The sequence below is a fragment of the Calonectris borealis genome, chromosome 4 (genome assembly GCF_964195595.1).
Source record: "Calonectris borealis chromosome 4, bCalBor7.hap1.2, whole genome shotgun sequence".
Lineage (NCBI taxonomy): Eukaryota > Metazoa > Chordata > Aves > Procellariiformes > Procellariidae > Calonectris > Calonectris borealis.
The window spans coordinates 26,788,616-26,811,621 of NC_134315.1; the positions used below are offsets into that span (position 1 = coordinate 26,788,616).

The window sequence follows — 23,006 nt, forward strand, 5'->3', positions numbered from 1 at the left end:
ACATGGTCCATAGGCTCTCTTTGAGCATGGCCAATGCTTCCATCAGACTTCAGAGTCATGTGGCAGTCCTTGCCCATGAACTGGCGCACAAACCTCAGGCTTCTTTTTCTTTGCGTCAGTGTAAACACTGACCTGGTTTTGGCTTTCAGAACATGAACCTGACTTGCTTGCAAACCATGCCAAGGGCTAGACCTCCATTTTGGCAGTTATATTTTACGTTATTTGAGACTGCCTAGACTATACTTCAGCAATACCTGGCTAAGGCATGAAGCCAAAAGAAATGTCAGCAATACCAGCTCTTTGACAGAAGATGATATACCCCAGCAACGCACTAAACTCCAGTAGGGAGCTATAGACAATTGGGACTATACTGGGAACTATACTGACAATGGGGATTGCCGGGCTTTTCCCTCTCTTCACCCCTACAAATGTCTTAAAAGGCGTCTCATAGTGAACTTGTGACATTTTTCTTTTGCCCAAAATCTGATTCAAATCCATAAGAATTGCTGAGGTTACATCTTCAATTCACTGAGAATTTAAGGTGTACATTGGTATGCATTTTAGCATGGTAATACCTGAGATGCTATTTCCATACATGAGAACTTGAAACCTGTGCTTTATAATCTGGATTAGTTAGTTACTAATTTTAAGGTTTCAGATGTTACCCACAAGGTTTTAAATAGTCTGTGAATACACAGTAGATTATGCAGCTTTAATCAGCAGTTAAAGCATGAATTGCATAACGACGACTTATAGACAGCCAATTATTCTTTGTTAGAAATTCATGCCTGCTTTTGGATCTTGTTTCCTAACTTGTTTCATAACAAACAGAGCTGTTAACCATCAGAGATTATATTTTCATTCCTTACAAAGATAGAAAAAAATGTGTGAACGACAGATATGAGTAGAAATGATGCCAAGGAATTACATCTTCACTATATTTTTGCTGTTGCTTATTTTGTAACCTGGGAAACATGCTACATGCTGTTTTTAATGTGTCTGTTATAAGACAACTTTTAAGAAGTACCTAACATCTTCAATAAATACACAAAAATTGCGAGAACGCAGAATTTAAAAATGAAGAGACAGAATAGTAGCGAAGGAATACAAAATGATGGAAGAGAAGCTGTTCATATTTACAAGACTATAAAGTAATTTTAGGGGCATCATATTGAATAAACTGTCAAGAGGCAGAACTCCAGATATGAAAAGTAGCATGTAAAGAAATACACTCACGATCTTATCTGTGGCAGGTCTGTTTCTATTTTGTGACCCGTGTTTCTGAAAATCTGTATGGCTGCCTCAGCTACCTTATCGTCTTCCATCCTGAGGCACTGCAGCAGAGACTCATAGGTCTCTGCAGAGTGGAACGAGGTAGGATGTGTAAAGGACAGAACCTGTAGATACATATTTAAAAAAAGGTATATTTATTTATGGTAAATGAATCATCAGAAAAACAAAATTATGGCTGTTTATGAGCATTACCATAAACAGAAATAGTTATTACATGCTCATATGAGATCATTACATTCAATAACTGCATTTTGGAGAAGGTGATTATAGGCATTTCCAAACAAATTCATCTATGCGTTGTCCTTCAGGTCCTCCCCTCCTCCAAATATTTTGTAAGATACTACATTATATGAATATTTATTTATATTTATAAATATTTATTAAAATGAACACTTATTCAAGAGTATTCGTTTATATTCCAATCTACTTAAGAACGCTTTTTTCCAACTTAATTAAACTGAACTGAAATCTTGATTTCTCCAGAATCTATAGTCCCTAAACAGAAAAGAAATCAAGAAGATTAAGATAGCTACAAACAAAACACAGATGACTGTCCTTTTAATCTAAAGCTAATAAATATAACACATTCTATTAAATAGGAGAAATGTCAAATAAGAAACTAAGCAGGCAGAGATTCAAGGCAGGACAAGACAGAACAAAGGGTTATCCCAAAGCAAAACTAAATTAAGTATAGTAAAGTTCAGATAACATAAGGTAGGGAGAACAATGAAAAGTTGCATATATTTTGTGTATTCTTTGGATTTATCTTATCTTGGTTTCTTTGATCAGAGTTGCCTACTTGCGTGAGTATCAGTGTGTGAAATAACATTCTCAAAGATATCCATGTCACAGCAACAAAATCTTCAACCTTGGCAGATTTCTTTTCTGAGCTACATTAGCAAACAGACATTACTTCCTTGCATACTTCTGTATAACTATTTCTACCATGGTTGTCATTACCAAATTTGGGGTGATATGTCTCCATAAACTCCACCTCGTTCATTCACACTTCTGAAGTCTCACTTTAATTATGTAACCTTCCCCTCCATTACCTCCTAGATTTTATACTGCCCTTTGTAACATATTGAAAATAAAGTCTCATTAGTGAACTGCCAAATCCATCACAGATGTTTTCCAGATATTTCAAATCCTTCTTTCTCCCCCAGCCATTTCTCATCACCACTGAGAACACAAGTTCCCCCATCCCCTTTTTTTTCCTCTACGTAACTTGGCTCTTGAGTTTATTGCTTGCTTTCCTTCCAGTATCATACAAGCCCCAAAGAACGTGCCTCTCCTAATTTCCCCATTTCTCTTCCTCTCACTTTACCTCTGCACCTTCTTCTATATGACTTCCCTAAGCAGAAACCAATTTCTACTTTAATGTGTGTATTTCAACTCTTGGCATCCTTTTCAAAACATACTTCTCCAAAAAATCACCTCTTTCATTATTCTTTTCTTGAGTGAGTATTAATAACCAAACACTTTCATATATTAAAAAAGTAATTATCTAAATAATAGCTATTAAAACCATGCTAACATTAATTCGTTAGTCATACCACTTTTGTCCCTTCCATTACAAACTATAGCTGCATTAATGTAGATACCTTGAGAAGTTCAAGTCCTGCACGAATAGCAGTATCAGGACTTACACCCTCCTCTTCATCATCAGCTGTCCCCTCTATGGATTTATTCATTAGTTTTACCAGTGCACTGAAATAAGAGATACAAAAAGAAAAAAGCAAATCAATGTGACAATGTACAATGTTAAAGGCTGGAGATATCAGCAAGATTACTTGTTTTTGACAATAAATAAAGGGAAGACAATAGTCCATTGCGGGGGAAGTGTGGTGGTATTTGTGTTTTGTGGTTGTTTTTTTGTTTGTTTGTTTGTTTGTTTGTTTTTAAATCAAGCTATTCCATTATTCCTTTTTCTTCTGACTTAGCATTCTGCAAAATTAATTCTTTAGGGGAAAAAAAAAACCAAAACCCCAAAACTCACCATGTTGGCAGCATTCAGATCAACACATACTTGCATGAGTTTCGGAATGTAATTAGGTTGCCAGACAAGTCTCAAAAGAAATCCAAACATTCTCTTACACAATCCCACAAATGCTAATTAATTCAACTGCTATATGGAAGACTGTTGCAGTTAACTATGTGAAAGTTATGATCATCATTTTCACCTTAAGCCCCACAAATAGCAGTTTCACTGGGAACAACTACTATTTTTAAAATTTTTAAAATTTTTAAAAAAATCGTTTGCAGACAGCACTGCAAAGAAGTAGAATAAAGGAAAAAAAATCAAACTGCATTCTCTAGGCTGCTGGAAATGAAGACATCTACATAAAACGTTTTTTTAAAAAAAGCGTATTTACTGCTGGGACAGACTAATCTAAATCCAAAACCATCTTTTTTTTTTTTGTCATTTAAATGATCTTTATAATAATTTATGAGTTAGTATGATCTTTCAAACTTACCTAATGGCTTCTGAGTCAATATGTACAGGGGCAATTCTTTCCAAAAGAAATTTGACCATTTCCAGAAAAGGATTTGTTGGCTGCTTAGGATTTGCAAGTTTCCGGGCTATCTCTCTCTACAAGAATGTTAGATACAAACAAGAATTATACTCATTTTACTTACTTCTTAAGCATGTTGAATAAGCTAGATATAGCCACTTCTTTTAACCACAGAGATTGTCTATATAATCAGTGAAATGTATTTTAAGGGGGGCTGTTGTTATCTCCAAATCTTTCTTTACCACATTATATTGAAAGCAGACATACTTTACCAAACTATTTAAATGTAAGATGCATTTATGTTTCTAGTGAGAGTTCTTCAGAGTTTTCTTAAGGAACTGCAGACCAGATCCAAAACGGTATCAAGGGAGAGCTAAGTGCAATGCAGATGGAATTTAAATATCTATGTTGACAAGGGTAATCCATAAATCTGTAGGTAACCCTGCTGTATGTGTGAGATTTCATAAGCAACAATGAAAAAATTGCACTAAAAGCTATGCTACTGCAGATGTGCAGAAGCACTACACTACCTTGGCTACAACAGATGTTCAGACCCTATGTACTTGCTTATGAATGTTTTGGATCCAAAAATCTGGTTTTCCTCTCTGAATGCCCCAAATGTCAAGAACATTAAATTCAGCTGCAAACCCAGCAGAAGGTGGATAAGAAGGTATTTTTTACTTTGAACAGAAGTCTAAAAATCTCTCAAAGAAATGACTTCTTGACCTTCGTTCTCCTAAAGGGTTGGATGCTGCAGACCCTACAAACTAGGGAATTGTTCTGTTATGCTAAAATATCTTCAGGAAGCAAGAGAAACCTTCCTCTTGAAATTGCATCACTGCGTTCCCAAAGTGCAAAATTTACTAGTTTAGAAGGAGACACACTCTGTTCCATTCCCTGGACAATTTCAGGGCCATGACATCAGACAAAACCCAAGAAGCCTATGTTTGTTTGTTGATGCTCTCTATTGTGATTTCTGTCATTGAAATTGCTTGCTTTATTTTGGGACCATAAAGCAAAAAAAGTCTGTGATTGTGGCACAATCTGTAAATCTCTGGAAAAGTCCAATTTAATATTAAAGTGCGCATTTTCATCAAAGAGGTTAAATAGATGAGAGAGAAAAACTGATCCCAAAATAATGTTCTAGGAAGAAAAATAAATGAATAATATGCAGATGGTATAATATTTGGCTTGCTGGTACTCGGAACAAGTTTCATCAGTGTCAGAAGACAGTTTAGGAACCTTACCACAAAAGAGACACTTGAAATAAAATATTAAGAAAAACTGAATTAGTCTTTTAGTCTTTGTGCTGGATGCTCATAATCCCAGGAAGGAATAAAGCTAATGTTTTCTTAGGAAGCAAGATTATGATCACAAATTATATTTTCCATAATCTCTACAGGGTAACGAAAAAGGTATTTTATGAAAACCGGAAATACATAAAAATCACGTTTAGGTATCAAAAGAGACCATTAACTCCGAATAACTGTTTTAAGCACAAATATTTAAGGCATAAAAGTTTGCTTTTCCGTTTCCTTACCACACAGACATCTGCCTGTTTACAAGAACATGTAGGGCTAATTAACAGTTCAAGCTGGGACCGAAGTTTCTCATCATCACCCAGAACCTGATTGAATTTCTTCACAAAATCTTGTGCTTTTCCAGGATCTGGAAGGTTTTCTGTATGGTTAAACACAATTTAACATAAGATAAGTTTGCCCCTTCAGTATGCCAAGATTCACAGAAATACAATTTCCAGGAATGCTGTAATAACAGTTTATCGAACTTATTAACACTTACTTGCTATGGTCATCAGCTTTCCAAACATGGCAGCACTGTTTGCTTCTGACTGAGGACAACAGCAAAAACAAACAAACAAACAAATCAGTGATATCTCCTTTATAAAATACACCTTTAAGCTGATCTGTTAGTTCTTCTGCAACACTTCATTCTACTCTGGAATCTTATGGTTTATGTTTTTGTTTTAAGAATAAACACTAGAATAGCATAACAGTACCATTAGCAGCTACCACACACAGAAAAAGGGGAAAAATTTTCTTGCAATATCAAACTGCAAAAATTCACTAATTCACATAACAGATCAAAATCAATTGTTGGAAAAAGACCTCAAAAAAAACCCCAAACAAACAATTCCCCCAGGCCCACCCCCACACCAAAACCTCAAAGCAATGCCCTTCTATTCAAAGTATCTGCTAGTTTGAAGATATGCTTGTAAGTAAAATTCCAGTATAAATACTTTAAAACTTTTGTTTTCAAACAAACTAATCATTGCTTTATGTTACAACATATTCCATTCTCAAAACATGCTATAAAATGAGAAACAAAAAAAGTATGTCAAAAGCAAACAAAAAACTTGGAAAAATTTTTTAACTTTTTCCGAAGTTATTGCGTTTATATTGTAATATAAAATAATACTAAACATAAGGAGCCCATATACCTTTAAGCATTACTGAAAGTAACTTTACTTAATGAGAATGGAACACGGTCTATATATGGAAATCAACAGAATAATAAAGTCACACTGAACAAATAATATAGTATTTAAAAACCCTGTAAATTAGTCTAACAGGTCCATTGGATAAAGTATTAGTATTTTCAAAACCGTACAGTGGGCTGCTTATGCAAGTCTAGTAATTCTCGTACGTGACTCCTTAGCATGTTCTGGCACTTCCACATCTCATTCAGTGCTCTGCAAAAGTGCAAAACCAGAAAAGAAAAGCTTACCAATTTGTTCATGACAAGAACATGCTGGATGTATTAGTAAACAAGACTGTTTGTTTTTTTATCTATCTTACAAGTGCAACATCTGCTAGTACAATCAAAACATACCAAGTATTAAAAATAACCGTTCCAAACAAGGTGGAACTGATTTTCTCTTTTTACAGAACATTGTATGTCTTATTATTCTACTTGGAACAATTTCATATATGCAGGACAGCCACAGTATGTCTTGCAACCACCCAGATTATCTTGAAAATAACATTTTCAACATAAAAACCAGGCCACTATCAACCGGAATTCAATATAGATATCTTCATCATGGACCCTAATATAGAGCAAATCTTGAAGTCATTACTTGCGCATTTTTCGCTCTGCATTGTTTTCATTGAATGAAAACGAATGGGTAAAACCACTCTTCTCAAATATCAAGGTATCTTTTTGTCTAAAGGACATGTAGAGTTTGTATATAAAAGGGAAATGTTTTGAAATACTACTTGCAAATAATGCTAAGCATCACTTATATTTTTATTTAAATCCTGATAATACAAGTAAGATTATGTAGATGTTGGAAAAGCCTGAGAAAGCAAGTATTTGCTGAATACAAACTCTACTCACTTGACAGCATTTGGATCCAAGCTAGCATACAAATAGTACAAGCACTTCATTCGCTCTTCCGTTTCCAAATTGTGTGGAACGAGATACTGAGCAAAGATTTTCTCTACCAGTAACCTGCAGGAAAAGAAGAGATAAAAGCTGGACATTTCCAAAAGTGGTGATACCTTTCAGACAAGGTGAAAGAACAAGAAATATCAGAAGTCATTGAAACTAGATTTTTCAACAGAGAAGAAAAAAAAAAGTAATGGTCTTTTTCTCATCTGTAAAGATCCCTTCCACTGTTGATAGAAACGAGAACTGCTTCTTGAGAGCTGTTCCATGTTCTTTCATTTTCACCTCTAAGAGTGAGTAATTGCTTTGTCACCATCCAAATTCTCATTTTTCTTTAGGCTCTGAGAATCTCCCACTGTTCACTCTCATACATAAGAGAAAGGGATACAGGCAGTAAAAAGCCCAAATAAAGGAGAAAGAATACAAGAATGTAACTCGAGGGGGAGGAAAAGTAAAAATCTGAAGTATCCTCGAGGGAAAGGTTAAGATAAAACTGTAGTATTTGAAAAAAAGCAAAACACTTGAAACTACTCATTATTCTAATATAGAAGCTAAAAATCAGCATTAAAAAGGTGGAGACAAAGGAACACCAAAACACATACAACAAAAGGAGCAAAAGGGAAACCAAGTGAAAGCAAACCAAACCAGCGAAAACGTTCTCCAATTATCTCTTTTTTTAAAAACAACAGTCCATATTTAAGGTTTTACATAAAATACAAAACTTGAACTACCAAACGTGACTGTACAGTTCATCTAATTATAGACCCCAAATGAAAGAACATTCAGACATTAATATAATCCATAGCAATGAGAGCTGTGCACGATGTTCAGCTACACAATTTCATATTTATGGACAAATATTTTGTGTGTTTGAATTTACAAACTTTTTCACTATGATTCCTAGTAAATACTCTGGGATTGCCTTGTACAAAGAGCATAGAAGGCAGTGCAGGTCAAACACACTTTATTTCTGCTCAAAGAAAATTCCTAGAGACATGATGGCGAGGCAGAGGAACAAAAGGATGATCATGAATATGGATACAATTATCTCAAGGCACCCTGCTAATATTATAGAGAACTTGGTTTTCTCCCTTTAAACATACATTTTACTACTGATGACTCCAAGAACTAAATTACCTGGGGAACAGGATCTTCAGATCTCAGGAGACTCATCTCTGTTTAATGTACTAGGAGATTGGAGGCATCAGCGTTATCTTACTAATTTATGAACATTGCTCTAGCATATGTCTCTACAGATACATGTTCTAGAAAAGCTGTCAATACAAATGGCGAGACTGTATCATGCCTTCCCTCGTCCATGTCAGTTAGGGTAAAGATTTACAAGTAGGGAATTCCTCTGGGAATTTCTCCTGTGAAGAAACTCATTGGCTAGCATATCAAGAACAGGTGACAGGGCAGTGTTTAAGATGTGGTTATTTTACTCCATTCCCTATGCATTTGCAGTAAAACAAAAGAAGCTCAGAGCACACAGGTAATAAGCAGTTCTTATGGTTGGAAGTTCTCAGACTTAAGTAGACATGCACATATAAAACATTATCAAGTGACTCAGTTAAGGATGTGTGGAGAAAATTTGTTCTATTCCACTTCATGCCTGAATACTGTGTGATACTGCGCTATTATCTTTTGAAAGAACTAGTGTTATCCCATGCACATAATGGAAAATACTCCAAGGCTCAGACAGCTGTTTACTGTTACTTTTTATCCGCCTCCCTCATTATGGAAGGAAAACAGGCCAGAGTTGGCTAATTTTGACCTATGCTTTTGTGTTTAAAGGATTGGATGGACTCTATCTTAAAGATGATAGCATTTCTACAGCTCTCCAGGTGCTAAAAGCACTAACTTTCTCATTCTGACAATAACAACATTGAAATGCATTTATTCCTCCACTCTGAGATGGGAAAACCAACCCAATGGTGTGACTGAGCAAGAACTTCATTGTCAGCCTTAAAAACTAGTAGAATTTAGATCAAAATTCAGGGTACCAAACTGAACTAGAGGAACATTGAAAATCAAACCACCAATCTTTCAGTGTGGATAGCCAGAAAACAAACAGCACACAATCCATGCCTATTCATGCAAAGACCAGTTTCAATGGCTTAATCAGACTTTCAGAAGAAATCACATCAGAGAAAGAAACTCAGCTTTGATGATACAGTCTTTCCTCAAAATTCCTTGCCTCATTTCCCTGACAGTGTTCTGCATTTCTCGTGAGCAGGAATATTGAAAACATCTGCCCCGTTCACTATGGAACTTTGATTCATTCCCTGCTCACTACCAAACCTGTGTACTGACAGTGAGACATGAACATGCTAGAAAAAACACGAACGAACCTCTCAATGCAAATTAAAGCACATTTGATGCATATACATATGCAGAATTAGCTTTGTATAAACTATGTGGAGATTTCCTAATTTTTCACTATATGACACTTCTACCTCAGCAGATTTTCAGTGCAATTTCTATGTGTACAGTCTCATAATCATACCTTTCTTCTTTTTTTTAAAAAATAAGGCAACTAATCAAATATGTAGCTCTGGCCCACTTATGATCAGCAAAGTGAGAGCCTTCACCACTGCAGCGGTAAGAACTCACTATCATAACTGGCAACTGAAGGAGGCTATTAGCCCATTCAGACTAGTCACTAAGATCACAAAACATACTGAGGTAGCGGACTGTATAAGCAAGATGCTAAGAAACACTATAAAGAAATGGCTGATTTCCGAGACTTCTGTATTAAAAATCTAGGCTGAAATTCTATCTTTGTGTGATCTCATAGTTTGGCTTTCCTTGTGAAAGACAAAGAATTAATAGCGAGAGTTGAAAACTATCTTCCAAAACCTTGGCCAAAATACTTTTCTCTAAGCCGAAATGGTATTTCAAAAATGAAATGAGTGACAAAACAGGGAAGACTAGACAACAGTGGAAGCTCCCCTGATATTTCTTCAGCTTTTGTTCTACCTAAAAGGTCCATTTCTATGTAGCATACCAAAAGGAGATGTCTGTGCATGTACTGTGGTGCGTACATGCACGATGCTCACATATCATGGATTTTAACATGCCAACCCCTGGAAAGTAGTAAGGCAAACAAGAACTGGATATAGTAAATGCAAAATCTGACAATTTTTTTCTATGCAGTAGTTAATTAATGACCATCTATTATCATCACAGATCTAGTTCCATCAGTAAATAGAATGAATACATGAACAGATAATGTAACCACCCTGTATATCTTAGTACATGTCTTAAAGGTTATTAATTAAATTATCATACTTAAACCCACAAATACAGAATGTGATATAACAGCTTTCTCAGGATAAGCACATATTTTCAGAGTATCTCTTATCACTATACAATTAAAATTAGGAAGGCTTAGGTTGACTCACTTGTCATCAATGCTATTTTGATAATATATGTGCAAAAGTTTATCCTTTATCCAGCTCACTTTCTCTGCAGCATCTTTTCCAGCCTCGGCATGAAGACAATACTTCTTGTATAGCTGGGCAAGACCCATCATAGCTTCTTTTCTTACTCGCCACTTGAGGGGGAAGAAATGAAAAGGTGGGGAAGTGGTTTTGGCAAATAAATATCAAACATATACAAAATACAGTAAAGATGTAGAAGTGTGAAAGACAAAACCAGCCACATTCTGACCTCCTACACTTAGACACTTCAAAAGCTGAAAAATGCTGTTTAGGGCCTCTAAATGAGAAGTTGTAAAGCCTACATAAGGGGTTTCTTCCCTGCACTATGCAGATTAAGTATTATCTGTACAGAGGAATCCAGTACTCCTCTGTGCTGAGCAAAGAAAATCTAGGAGCTAGTCAGTATAAAAAAGTTAAGTACACCTTAACATGTATGCCTGAGTAAGTGCCTTCTTAAGCCAGGATTTGGAAGACTTATCTCTTCAGAGACAGGCACCAATCAGAGGTGGCAGCCTTCTTTCGCCCCACAGCCTTACACTGTCTTACAGCACACTTGTCTAGAAATGGGAGATCCAGAGCTTAGGCCTAGCTAAACTTGCTAGGGCTTGAACTGTTAGGCTACTTTCCAGGACAGTGGGAGAGGCCCTTTTTGCTGAAGCCTCAAAGTAATTGCGCTAAGACTCCAGGGATCCAGGAAAAAGCCAGACTGCAACATCCACAGATGGAGTTCCTGGTTCTTACCCTTGCTTTTCGTGGTCACTACTTTATCCCCTCATGTAAACAGGAAATGTCCCATTATTAAACACTTTAACAGACAAGATCCATAAGCTCTCCTACGCTGACTTGTGGAAGGAATCACATCAGAACAGACTGAGAATTAATCTAGAGAGAATAGTGTCTCCCACTGAATGATTTACACAGAAAGCCTCAGACAAAACTTGTTTTCCCTTACCATTTAAAAGAAATGCATGAAATTCAGACTGAAAGAGAGAATTTCTCCCAGAACACACTAGATATCAATTTTGGCCTTGAACTCCAAGGACTAACAATGCTCAAATCATTTCACCCTATCAAGCATAAATGTAGATACTATTATTCACACTGTGCATAACTTCTTCAATGTTGTTGAACTGCGGGCTTGTTTTAATAACACCAAGTGAGATATTGCACATTTAATTTCTTAACAGTTTTACTGAGAGACTTCTTTTTCTTGAAGGGCAAGGAAAAGAAAAATCTTGAAGATAACATGGCTTTTGTCAGCACAACAGCCTTTGACATCACTAGCTGTTGGAGTAATTTATATCAAGAAGATGGAAAAAATAAAATTGTACTTTGTTACATATTTCTTAACTAGTAAAAACACAAGTAACAGGTCAAGATAGTAATGATTTTGACAGTATGTAGCATAATACTTTGATTTCACAAAAGAGAAAAATTTTAGATATAAATAGGCGTTAGTGTTTAACTTCTCTGCAGCAATTTGTTCGTACCCATTGCGATCTAAAGCACATTTTAAAGAAAATAAAGGTCTGAAAGAGAAACATTTTCAGAAAAGTATTAATATTTTTCTGCATTCAGATATACCCTTCCAATGCAAGCGATAGCTTCATCAGATCTCCTACATGAGACAGGAAGGACAGCAAAGCTATTGTCAGAAGACAACGGAGAAGGATTGGGAGAAATTATTCTAGAAAATTTAAGCCTAAAATGAAAGCAGTGTACTTAACAAGATATTATAAGGAAAGGAAATTTGGATTGTCAATGGATTTCTGATAATTGAAATTGCTGTAGAGACTAGAAGTCAGAGCATGCAGAAAGGCAGAAGATGGGAGATACTGGACAGAATCCCTTAGAGAATGCTTTGAGACACCATGGAAGCAAGTCACTGGACAGGAGATGCAGGCAGAAAAAAAAAGAATAAGGTGCTACTGAGAATTAAAGCTGAAACAGCATACAGTAGGGTAAAAAATGAAGGCAAATGAAAATAAAGGGGAACGTAATAATTTCAAAGGGAGCACATCAATAAACACAGCTCACAGAAGTACTACACTGATTTAATTAACAAAAGAATTTTGACAGTCTTAGCTTCCTTGGTTAACCAGCATCATTAAACTCCTTCGCTGAAGACTGCTGGGCTGAGTTAAAAAACCTGTTATTGAAAGTTCAAGACAATCCCTTACCTGTTAGAATAGCTAACCTATTCCTTCCACAGAGTTAAGAATATTAAAATCTTAAAGTCTTTCTCCTTCATCTGGAAAAAGCCACAATGGTTTTTAGTACACAGAGAAGGAGGAGTTAAAACTAACACATGCAGAAAAATGCGTAAAGACAAAATAGAAAATGGGAGTCTGTTCCTATGGGTCCTCATTCTATTGCTTCTGACTTCAACCTGATAATGTCTCTAGACCACAAAGGCTGTGGGAGAAATGGGAACTGAAGTCAGCTGTCAAAACTCTCCTCTAACTTTTCAGGTTCTTAAGGTTACTCCATTACAAAGGAAAAGTACCTGAACCATTTTTAAGAAGCTTTAAAAAAACATTTTAATGTCTCCTGAAACTAATTATTCTGAAAAGTGAAGACACTGGAAAGACCCTAGAGACAGTGCTCCAATGGAAAATTCCTCAGAAAAATTCTTACCAAAGACTGGATTCCAGTTTTTGGGAAGCATCTGTTCCCAGAGTTATTTTTCCAATGGGACCAATAAAAATGGATTTGAAAACTAGGGGGTGTGTGGGGTTGTGTGTGTGTGTATGTTTGAGCGTTTTTTGTTGGTTTTTTAATAGCTGTAATGATTGCGCAAATGCCCATACAGATCGAGTTAGCTAAGGACTTTTTTTTAAAAAATGAAGTACTGTCTTTTAGCCAAAACCTTTTACCCTAAAAAGTCATTAGGCTATCTTTATTAATACTGTGCCAATTATAATATGGTCAGGAATAAAAACAGATCACATAAATGGCATAACAGTTAGCATGCTTTAAATTTAAAGTTTTCTAGATTCCACGTTGTTTTATAAAGAAAAAAGGCAGAATTGAAATGACAGATTAGTGTGTTTAAACAATCAGCATTTTACTTCAGCCTGTTGGACAAGTGTTCTTTCTCCTATAGTATCTATACTCATTTGATAGATGATTGCAGGCCCAAAAAGAATTAGATGAAGTCAAACTGATGAATGATCACTTAGGAGTTTGCAGTAGATTTGTCCAACACAAACCTGGCTACAAGGTGTAAATGCAGTCAGCAGAAGATAATCGAGTGCTTTAAAGCAAAAGAATAATTAAAATAGGTATAATGTACTATGAAACTGAAAAAAATCCTGCATAGAAAATATAAAGACAGTTACACGGACATATCAATGCCCCTCTCCCAAACTGGAGAAAAATCCTTAAAAAACATGCTGAAAGTTTACAAGTCCTTGATATTCACTTTATAACACTAATTATATTTACAATGCTATATTGTTAAGGTCTACTTCAAATGCTAAGTATTTGTTGAGGTAATTTCTAGTCAATCTTCAATTTTCATTTCTCCTCAGGATGAAGCTCTCTCCAGAGATTTTTATAAGAGAAACATCAACTAGAGGTGAAGTTTTCATGCACTCATCAGTGAAGAATAAGACACCTAACCTTGAAATGTAATATATCATCAAAGCTATGACTGGTGTGAAATCACTGAGTCAAACATATTAGGAACATTAAGAAGTACCACACTGGGTTTAAGGCTGTATGAACTGAAAATCCCTAGCTCCGTAGAAACGAGTATTACAGCTGTACAACTGACTGCCTCTTACTGATGGCGATATGCTAAAGGAGAACAGAGACACTACGTAGAAGACACAGTAACAATCATCCCATTCTGACTAGCTGGAAGTCCCAGTGGGAAGTGGTGGTTACACTGAAAGGTTTTAGATCTCATAAATCACTTTTTGGACATGTTTGTTTAATGGCTGAAAAAGAAGGAGGGTGGTCTTAATCACTCCTGAGAAATGTGCAAGGTCAAGCTGCAGGTACAACTAATTGAAGAGCTGCTTTATAATAGTGAACATACTAAAAAATCAGTATTTCTCTTTGTACAAAGATGACGTTCTTTTCTCAAAATTCATTACAGTAACATTCTCATTTAAAAATGGGAACATAAAAAAGAGAAAATTATTTTAAAAGAATTAAAGTAACTAGCTAGAATGACATAGGTTATAGAAAGGATGCCCTGTGTCAAAAAGGAACAACAACAAAAAAATCAACATGGCTACGCAGCACGGTGAAGTCACGCTATAGAAAGCTATTGAAACATCATCCTCCAAAGAGTGTGCAGCCACATCCAAAAGAGTGTAAAGAGGAAAGAGTATAAGCTCTGGCAAGTTGAAGGCAAATCCTTGATGAAGCATGGCAAAAGTTTCAGAACCAAATTATTAAAAGCATACTAATTGAACATCTTCACCAAAACCTCCAGAAGCAGGAAGCCTTCCAGACCCTTTTGTAGGGCTGACAGACAAACAAGATTTATTCCAGGAGAGAGGTCTGAAGAGGTTTCTTAAGGTGTCATTAGAAGATACTTTAAAACAAATTAATAAAACAAGCAGTAACAAAATCATTAAGACCAGGTAGTATCCCTCCATGACTTCTACAGGAATTTAGAAATAATACACCAAATACTAACTATCCTGTTATTGCAATCTGTCAATGAACAGACTGAACACAGCAAATGTGAAAGAAACCAAAGGGTCCCAAGAGGAACAGAGTGCCACTCACCAGAACATCTGATTTTGAATGGGCAAACAGGTTGAAACAAAACAGTAACAACAACAAAGAGTAGACACTGCTGAAAAATGAGGTTATGGTAATGAATCATTGCACTTCACATAATGAGAAGTTCTGTCTAAGAAAAAACAAATTTTAGCAGACCCACAAGTATATCAGTAAAATGCATTAGGATCCCAAAAAACTTCCAACAAAGTCTCACACCAGAGGATCTTAAAATAAAAATCCTGTTGTGAATTAATTATTAACTAAAACATAGGAGGCAATGGGTGGAAATAAATGACTGGTTTTCACAATGAAAGGAACAAAGGGAACTTACTGATGGAGTAAGAAGGGAATCTGTGACACTTAACATATGAAAAATTATTAGAAAATGAACTGAAATGTGTACACGCTGAGTGTGTATAAAATTTACTGAGGTGATCAGATCTAACGTTATAATGAAGAACTGCAGAAAACGTCACATTACTGAATTGTCACAATATGAAATGAAAGAAATTCAGATTAAGGCCAGGTTTTCCCACCTGCATTAACTCTGCATGTATAGTATTAGGCAATGTATCATCCAAAATTATTCAGGAAAGGTACTGAAGTCAACATGGATGTTTCCCAAAATTGTCAGCCCAGTGCTCAGAAATAGCGTAAAAGATAAACAGAATGTTAAAGAGTAAGAAAAAAAATTTATCATAAAGTATGTACACAACACAGTGCACACCTTGAATGCTATGGCCGAGTCTGGTCACCTTGGTTCCAATACGATATAGAACAACCAGACAAGAATGATCAGAAATAGGCAATAATCAATTTGTGTGGAAGTTAATAAAGTGATTCTTTAGCTTGGAAAGCAAAAGAGTGGAGAAGATATGGTATACATATTTATTAATCATAAGCGGGTCAAAGAATATTTATTATTTTACACAATGCAAGAACTATGAGATACCCAGTGAAATTATCAGACAAGTTTAAAACAAACAAGTAAAGTTACGTTTTCCACACATGCATTAAACTTGAATTTACTGATGCAGATGCCATGGATGCTTAAAGTATAAATAAGTTCAAGAAAAAACTTGATAAACTCATGGCATAAAGTTCCATTGAAAGCTATGATGAACATGATCAAGCAGATTTAAGAAATCCTTGAATCACAAATTGCTGGAAGCCAAAACTGACCACTATGAGAATTATACTGGGCTATAGTGACCTTTGGCCTAAACATATGTGGCAATTCTTATGTTCTTACAATATGATTGTGTTCCTCACAAGTCAATGATCTTATTTGCTTGACAACACTTGATTGGTGCCTCCATAATATGGAATCTACATTAAGATGTTCTGGTAAGAAAATTATTTTTTCCCCGTAGCATTCTAGTTAATAGCCAACTCTAAGATCCTCTGTTTCTGTGGCTTTGTTTTTTTGGTTTTACTTTTACCGTATTGTATTAGAAGCAGATATTCTTGAAAATAAAATATTAATACTTACCCGTTTGTCTAGCGTTCTTTCCCTTACAAAGCCAAGCAGCTGGTCATTGACTAAAGAAAGATCTCTCTTGCCCGCAGTAATAATTGTAACAATAACATCATGTCGAATGGCTTCTTCTGGGTCATGTGATCTAACCTTCAAATATTCTGTTATGATCAGAAACAATGAAAAGCTTGGCTTTTTTAATGTAAATATGACGTATTCCGATTTATTAATGATGTTAAAACAATTAAATGTCAGTCACATATCACAACCATATAATCTATTAAACATATAACTGCCTACAGGAAGCGACTGTTCCAGCATTTTCTATATTAAATATAAAACAATTATATAATTGTAAATATCAGAAGAATATAAAATTGAACAGCTTTTACAATAACCTCATTTGCAACAAGCAATGAAGTGAAATAAAGCTGATTAGAATATATTGAAAATGAAGGGGGGTGGGGGAGTGAGAAGAAATAAAAAGAGCGAGACTCTCATTCCAGAAAAGCTAAGAAGGTAAATAATAAATGAAAACTACTGACAATTGCTGTAGGTTAGTTTGCATCAAAAAAGAACAGTACTTTCAGTTAAGTTTGAAATTCTGCTCATAGTTCAAATGATGCTCAAGTGAAGGAAGAAACTTCACAGTTTAGATAGGCACAATGGCATTTTCCAAACTCAGTGCAAGAGAGTATTGGGGAACACACTGCCTGTTTTTGAAAATAAATCAAGATGTTGCACCAGTATTTGCTCTGACTTGCCAAAAGTTTCATTAGAATCTGAAATTACTTTAAAACTCATTCTGCAATGGGTAGCTTCTTAAAGAGTCACTCTGACAAAGTCCACACAATGTCACACACTCCTCTCTTTTCTAATAACTAGCGCTTGTCTTCAGCAGAAAGCAATTACTCAGTAGTCAGCTCTTCCCATCCAGCATCAAGCATTGGACTTGATACATTTTAGACTATACTGCTATGTACAGAAATAATTACATTCTTCCTTGCTCATTTCTTAAATTATTCTAAACCCCTGTATGAGCATCTCACCAGTGAGGTCTTTTGCCAAGTCTGGATGGTTCATTAAACAATGACTGGCGAATTTCACACTCTCTAATCTCACAGGGACATGGATATCATTGAACCTAGAGGGACAGAAGATGATGAATGTTAACTTTTAATTAGCCTTGCAAATCAAGATTATTCTCTATGTAGTAACATGCGTTGATAGTATGTTCCATCAACTAGTAGAATACTTCTATATGGCAAAATAATACAATAGAAATGTTTTGAATTTATCTCCATAATGTACCTCATACAAATTTTTGTTATTTCTTGTGAAATTAAGTCAGGATTAAAATTAAAGGATGAATATGCTATATGTGGAAGAAATGTTGACCCAATGGATTTTGTCCATTGACTTTTGAACATAATTGTCCATACACTGTCAATTGTGTGTGTGCGTGTGTGTGTGTATATATATATATATGAAATTATAAAAATATAAATCGCCACATAACATGTACCATTTGAAAACATTCACTTTTTAAAAAATGATAAATTTCTATATTTACTTAAAAGGAAATATCTCTTCACTCAAAAAGGTAAATGCCAAAAAAACCAGATATAGTTGTAGATATCACTGAACAGTATGAAATTTCACACAATGCTGACATATCTATTGTGTAATTTCTGCTATGTATGTAATGTGCTATCTATATTCCCATAGCTGACAGCAATATAGCAGCAGTCCTTCAGGCTTCTTCATCCTAAAATATAACTGTATGCAATTTTGTGCTTCGAAGATTTAACAAAAGACCTTGTACAAATACAATCAAACAGTTGCATCCTCTAAAAACACAATGAAAAATGCAATACTATCAGAAAATTCAGAACAAAAATAATAGAAATTCAGAATTCTATCTCCATTTTTTTACCGCCCAAGAAAGCACTGCCAAAGAGGACGATTTTGTGTGGCCAGATCAGAATCTTTGGAGCCAAAGAGTTTAGCCAGAAGTCGAACAACAGCCAAACGTTCTTCTCCATCATTGCTCTAAAAATCAAAATATGAAAAAGGAACTGTAAATCACTATCCGTAATATCTTAATAATAATTTCTGGCTTCCTTTTCCTTCTGCTTTTATAAGTCAGATTAAAAAGTGAGTTTGAAATAATTTCTGACAATTCTCCGTCTCCCTGATTAGATTATTAGATGAATATGAGTAAAAATATAAACATACCTATTAAGTTAACATATTACAGCCATTGAATACATGGCTGTGCTTTGAAAATTCCTTCTCTTTCAGGAATAAACCTACACACAGTAGTTTGAATAACATATATCCCTAACAATTTCAACAATGAATGATCTTATTTTTGTTTTAAAACATACTTCAAGACTATTTGATGTGTGTGGGAAAGACACCAATTAAGATGTTATAAATAGATGTGCACTAATAAAAGATATGCGGTATTTCACCAAATACCTATTTCTTGGTTATTTTTGTTTGTTGCCACCATACCTATATGTACATGCACACACATAGAATTATTTCTCTTGTCCACTTACAATCTTATGAAAGACAAATAGCTTTTTAATTAAAACAACCCAACCCCCCAAATCAGGGTAAATTAACTACTTCCAAGGATTCAAAAGAAGTCAGCTGACTTGTTAGCTGATTATGACAAATCTGAGAAAATATTTGGAAGTACTTCCTCTACTATTAAAACATTATTTCACAAAAGAAAATTCTGCAAATTAATATTGAAGCTGACACACTTGCATTTCATTATATAAGCCAACCACAGCCTAATTACTTTATAAATTTCAGGTGAAGTCCAAAGATTAAGTACATATAACTTTTGCATTAGAGCATATGAATTTGTAATTATAATGATTATATACTTTGTGTGCATAATACACATTTGCAAGCACAGAAAGCACACAATTGTATACAACTTTCCAGTGTCCATCCTTTAATATTACATTTATCTTTAAAATAAAGTGATAAATACAAAATTTTTATCCCTCCAGTAGAACACTTATTAAATCTACAGCTCTGCACTCTTAATATCCACACAAATTTTATTACTTGTCGAAAGCTACATTGTAACCTACCTTCAGCTTGAATTCAAGCTGTGGCATGACAGACAGCAGTAAGTGAGGATCTATGGCAAAAAGCTCTTGTATCAAGTCAAACACGTGTTCTGATAGGTCACTTACTGAAGACTTTCCCAGTACCAGAACCTGGTTAAAAAACTAGAATACAAACAATACTATTTAGCAGATTTTCTTTCATTAATGCAAACACTATTTTAAAAAATTATTTTAACATAGTATCATTAATACTTTAATTCTAATGGAAGGTACTCAATGCACATTTTTTCATTACTTCAAAGCATTTCACCCTTACAGTTTTGGCTCAAGCAAATTACAAACACACACCCTTCATAATTCAGTTCTATTACTTCCATGAGGATCGATTATTTCATGGTAATTTGGTAATTTAAAATATCAATAACCATCTGCCCAGCAAAATTAACAGGTAATAAAAGAATTGTTAATTTAAATCATATTCATCCAGTAGAAGTTGAGAAAAAAAAATTAGTATCTTATTTTTAATTTTCTTATCATTTAAAACCAATCCAAATTGAAGATCACCAAATGCTGAAAAAGAAGCTTCTCTGCTTTTAATTCATTGTAAAGAATGTCAGATGACTTTATGTTATGTCTTGTGATATTTGACGGTAATTTATCGAGGTTTTTAGCCATCTAACAGAAAAAAAAAGTAGGCTAAAATATGAATGATTTCTTTTGGATTTGTTAAGTTTTAATATGGTTGATATACTTCCTATTAGATACTGTGGGTTAATATTAATATTATTTGAGCAATGCAAATGCTACAAAGCTATTACACACTTGAATAAGAAAGTAAGAAGAGTAATGTTAAATCAACTCAAAGGTCACGCTATGCATTATCCTGTTTCCAGCTATGACTAATTACAAAAGCTTAAAGAAACAGGGGAATTGGAAAGTGGTACTTGTTAGTGAGACTCCTTGGGCTTTTAAATACTTACTGATTAATCTTTTATGAATTTGCCTAATCCCCTTTTGAAACTACTCTGACTTTTAAGAATTCTATTGGCTTCAGCACCAAGGAAAGGCAACAGAATGGACCAGACCACATCCCTCGCAAGACTGTAGTAGCTATTTTAGTAGGTAGAACATACAACATTGACGTTCAACAAAAGGAATTACAGCAGAAGGAAGCCTTGTAAAAAACTCAATTCTTTTAGTCTTTATAACTAAAACAAGTTTACTATAGAAAAAAAAAATCTAGTAAAGAGCTGATAGTTTGAAATGCTTCATCCTAAAGCTTGGTATGAAATGAGGCTAACAATTCCTTTTGTTGCAACAGGATTTTTTGGTGGTCACCTATTTTCACAGCCTAGATTTAGGCTTAACTTTAGACTGAGATAGGTAAAAATTAATTTCCTCTTCACTTATTTGAAACACCTCACGTACTTCTTTAACAACCAAGCTAATAATATCCTATTTGGAAAATGGTATTCTGGTAGCTGCATTACAAAATGTGACTTTTATAAACAATATTTTTAAACAAACAAACAAATCTCCAATAAATCAAGACAGTAACAAGAATACTTGTTACTTGTAGGTAACACGGATTAATTAATTTACATACATTGGCAATACACGGTTCAATGGTCTGGACGGTCCGTTTCAACAGGACTTTTGCAAGATCAAATGCTTGTTTATTAAGGTTCTGAAATAAAGAAAAAAAAATTTAAAGAGAAGAACTATTTCAGATGACTTTAATTTTCTCTCCCAACCTTATTAGACCATGACTTTAGAAAGGTATGTTTTACCACCAATCTATTTGTTTTCAAAGCTATCTAAGTTCAGCTACGTTAATTCCACAACTACAGACTTAGAAAAATCTTAAAACTAGTTTTCACACACTTAAAAGAAATCTAACCCAAAGCCATCACTTCCTGCACATTCTTCTAAGACTTTATGACTCCAGTTGCTACCTTTAGCATTTCACTCATATCTATACAAAGTTTTCACACGCAGTCACATTAAAAATTTTGAAGAAACATTACCACACCTCCATACTTTGATAATTAACGTGCACCAAATTTTGCCACTAAAAAGTGAACCAGTCTAACTTACTATTTAAATGTGTTTTTGTTTCCCCCTCACATACTCATTAAATGTACACCCTGTAGCAAAGTTCAGCCTTATCTAGAGGGTAAAACTGTGCACTGACTTCTCCATGGGCTATACTGTCTGCTCTGAGATAGCCCACAGAAAGCACCTACGCTTGGGCAGAGTTAGCTGCAAACTTTCCAAGTAAACGTTTGATTGCAACATAACAAATCTGAACATTGTTTTTATTACTCTTGAGCAAGATAAGGAATGTAACTGCACATCTGAAAAATGTGACTGTCCAAATCTGCACAAAATCCAATATGCAGTATCTCATCTCATCTAGGGATTAATGCAGCTTGGAGGGGAAAAAACAAATTAAAAAAAAAAAAAAAAGGAAGGTGGATTAGCTGTTTGCCCTGAAAATTACAAATTACTGCAGACAAAATACAGGTAAAGCCTAAGGATGACTTTTTCTTGGAAAGACAGTATTTGGCAAGTCTACATTGAGAATGACTCCCTCATGTTCTTTTACTGATGAGATGACAAACCGAAAGACAGTTCATCAACTGATAGTAAAGAGAAACAAATGGCCAAAGGCTCAAACAAATATCTCCTCAGTCACCATAGCACTAAACTGATGTCTCATTATAAAAGACAGACAGATATCTATAAACTCTTCTCAACTTCAAAACAAAACAGTTTCTCTCCAAACCAGACCATGATTAAGATCTTGTTGGCAGGTATGTCTGTATTAAACTAAAGGACTGCCAACCTCATACAGAACATATATTTTATCTGGATCTTCAATACAGCTTCAAAGCTTTCTTGCAATGAAGTTGTGTTGTTTTTTTTTCCCCTAGACAGGCTCACCAGAACTAAAAAAAAAAACCAAACCACAAAACAAATGAAAACCAAACCAACAACCACCCCCCCAAAAAAAAAACTCCAAAGAACC

At 34.8% G+C, this 23,006-nt stretch overlaps 1 protein-coding gene across 4 annotated transcripts in view; it reads right to left on the reverse strand.

Moving 5' to 3' along the window:
- The window catches only part of PDS5A (PDS5 cohesin associated factor A), a 90,021-nt gene that overhangs the window by 24,318 nt on the left and 42,697 nt on the right, over positions 1-23,006 (reverse strand). For 3 of the 4 annotated variants that reach the window (XM_075148963.1, XM_075148962.1, XM_075148961.1), the window contains exons 7-19: positions 21,582-21,662; positions 19,997-20,137; positions 18,817-18,932; positions 17,930-18,024; positions 16,896-17,041; positions 10,622-10,773; positions 7,167-7,280; positions 6,438-6,519; positions 5,610-5,658; positions 5,350-5,489; positions 3,771-3,886; positions 2,898-3,003; positions 1,237-1,397 (exon numbers count right to left, since the gene is read on the reverse strand). In XM_075148963.1, coding sequence (XP_075005064.1) covers positions 1,237-1,397; positions 2,898-3,003; positions 3,771-3,886; positions 5,350-5,489; positions 5,610-5,658; positions 6,438-6,519; positions 7,167-7,280; positions 10,622-10,773; positions 16,896-17,041; positions 17,930-18,024; positions 18,817-18,932; positions 19,997-20,137; positions 21,582-21,662 — 1,499 coding nt within the window. The remainder of the gene's footprint in view (positions 1-1,236; positions 1,398-2,897; positions 3,004-3,770; positions 3,887-5,349; positions 5,490-5,609; positions 5,659-6,437; positions 6,520-7,166; positions 7,281-10,621; positions 10,774-16,895; positions 17,042-17,929; positions 18,025-18,816; positions 18,933-19,996; positions 20,138-21,581; positions 21,663-23,006) is intronic. The other variant, XM_075148964.1, reaches the window with a different exon arrangement.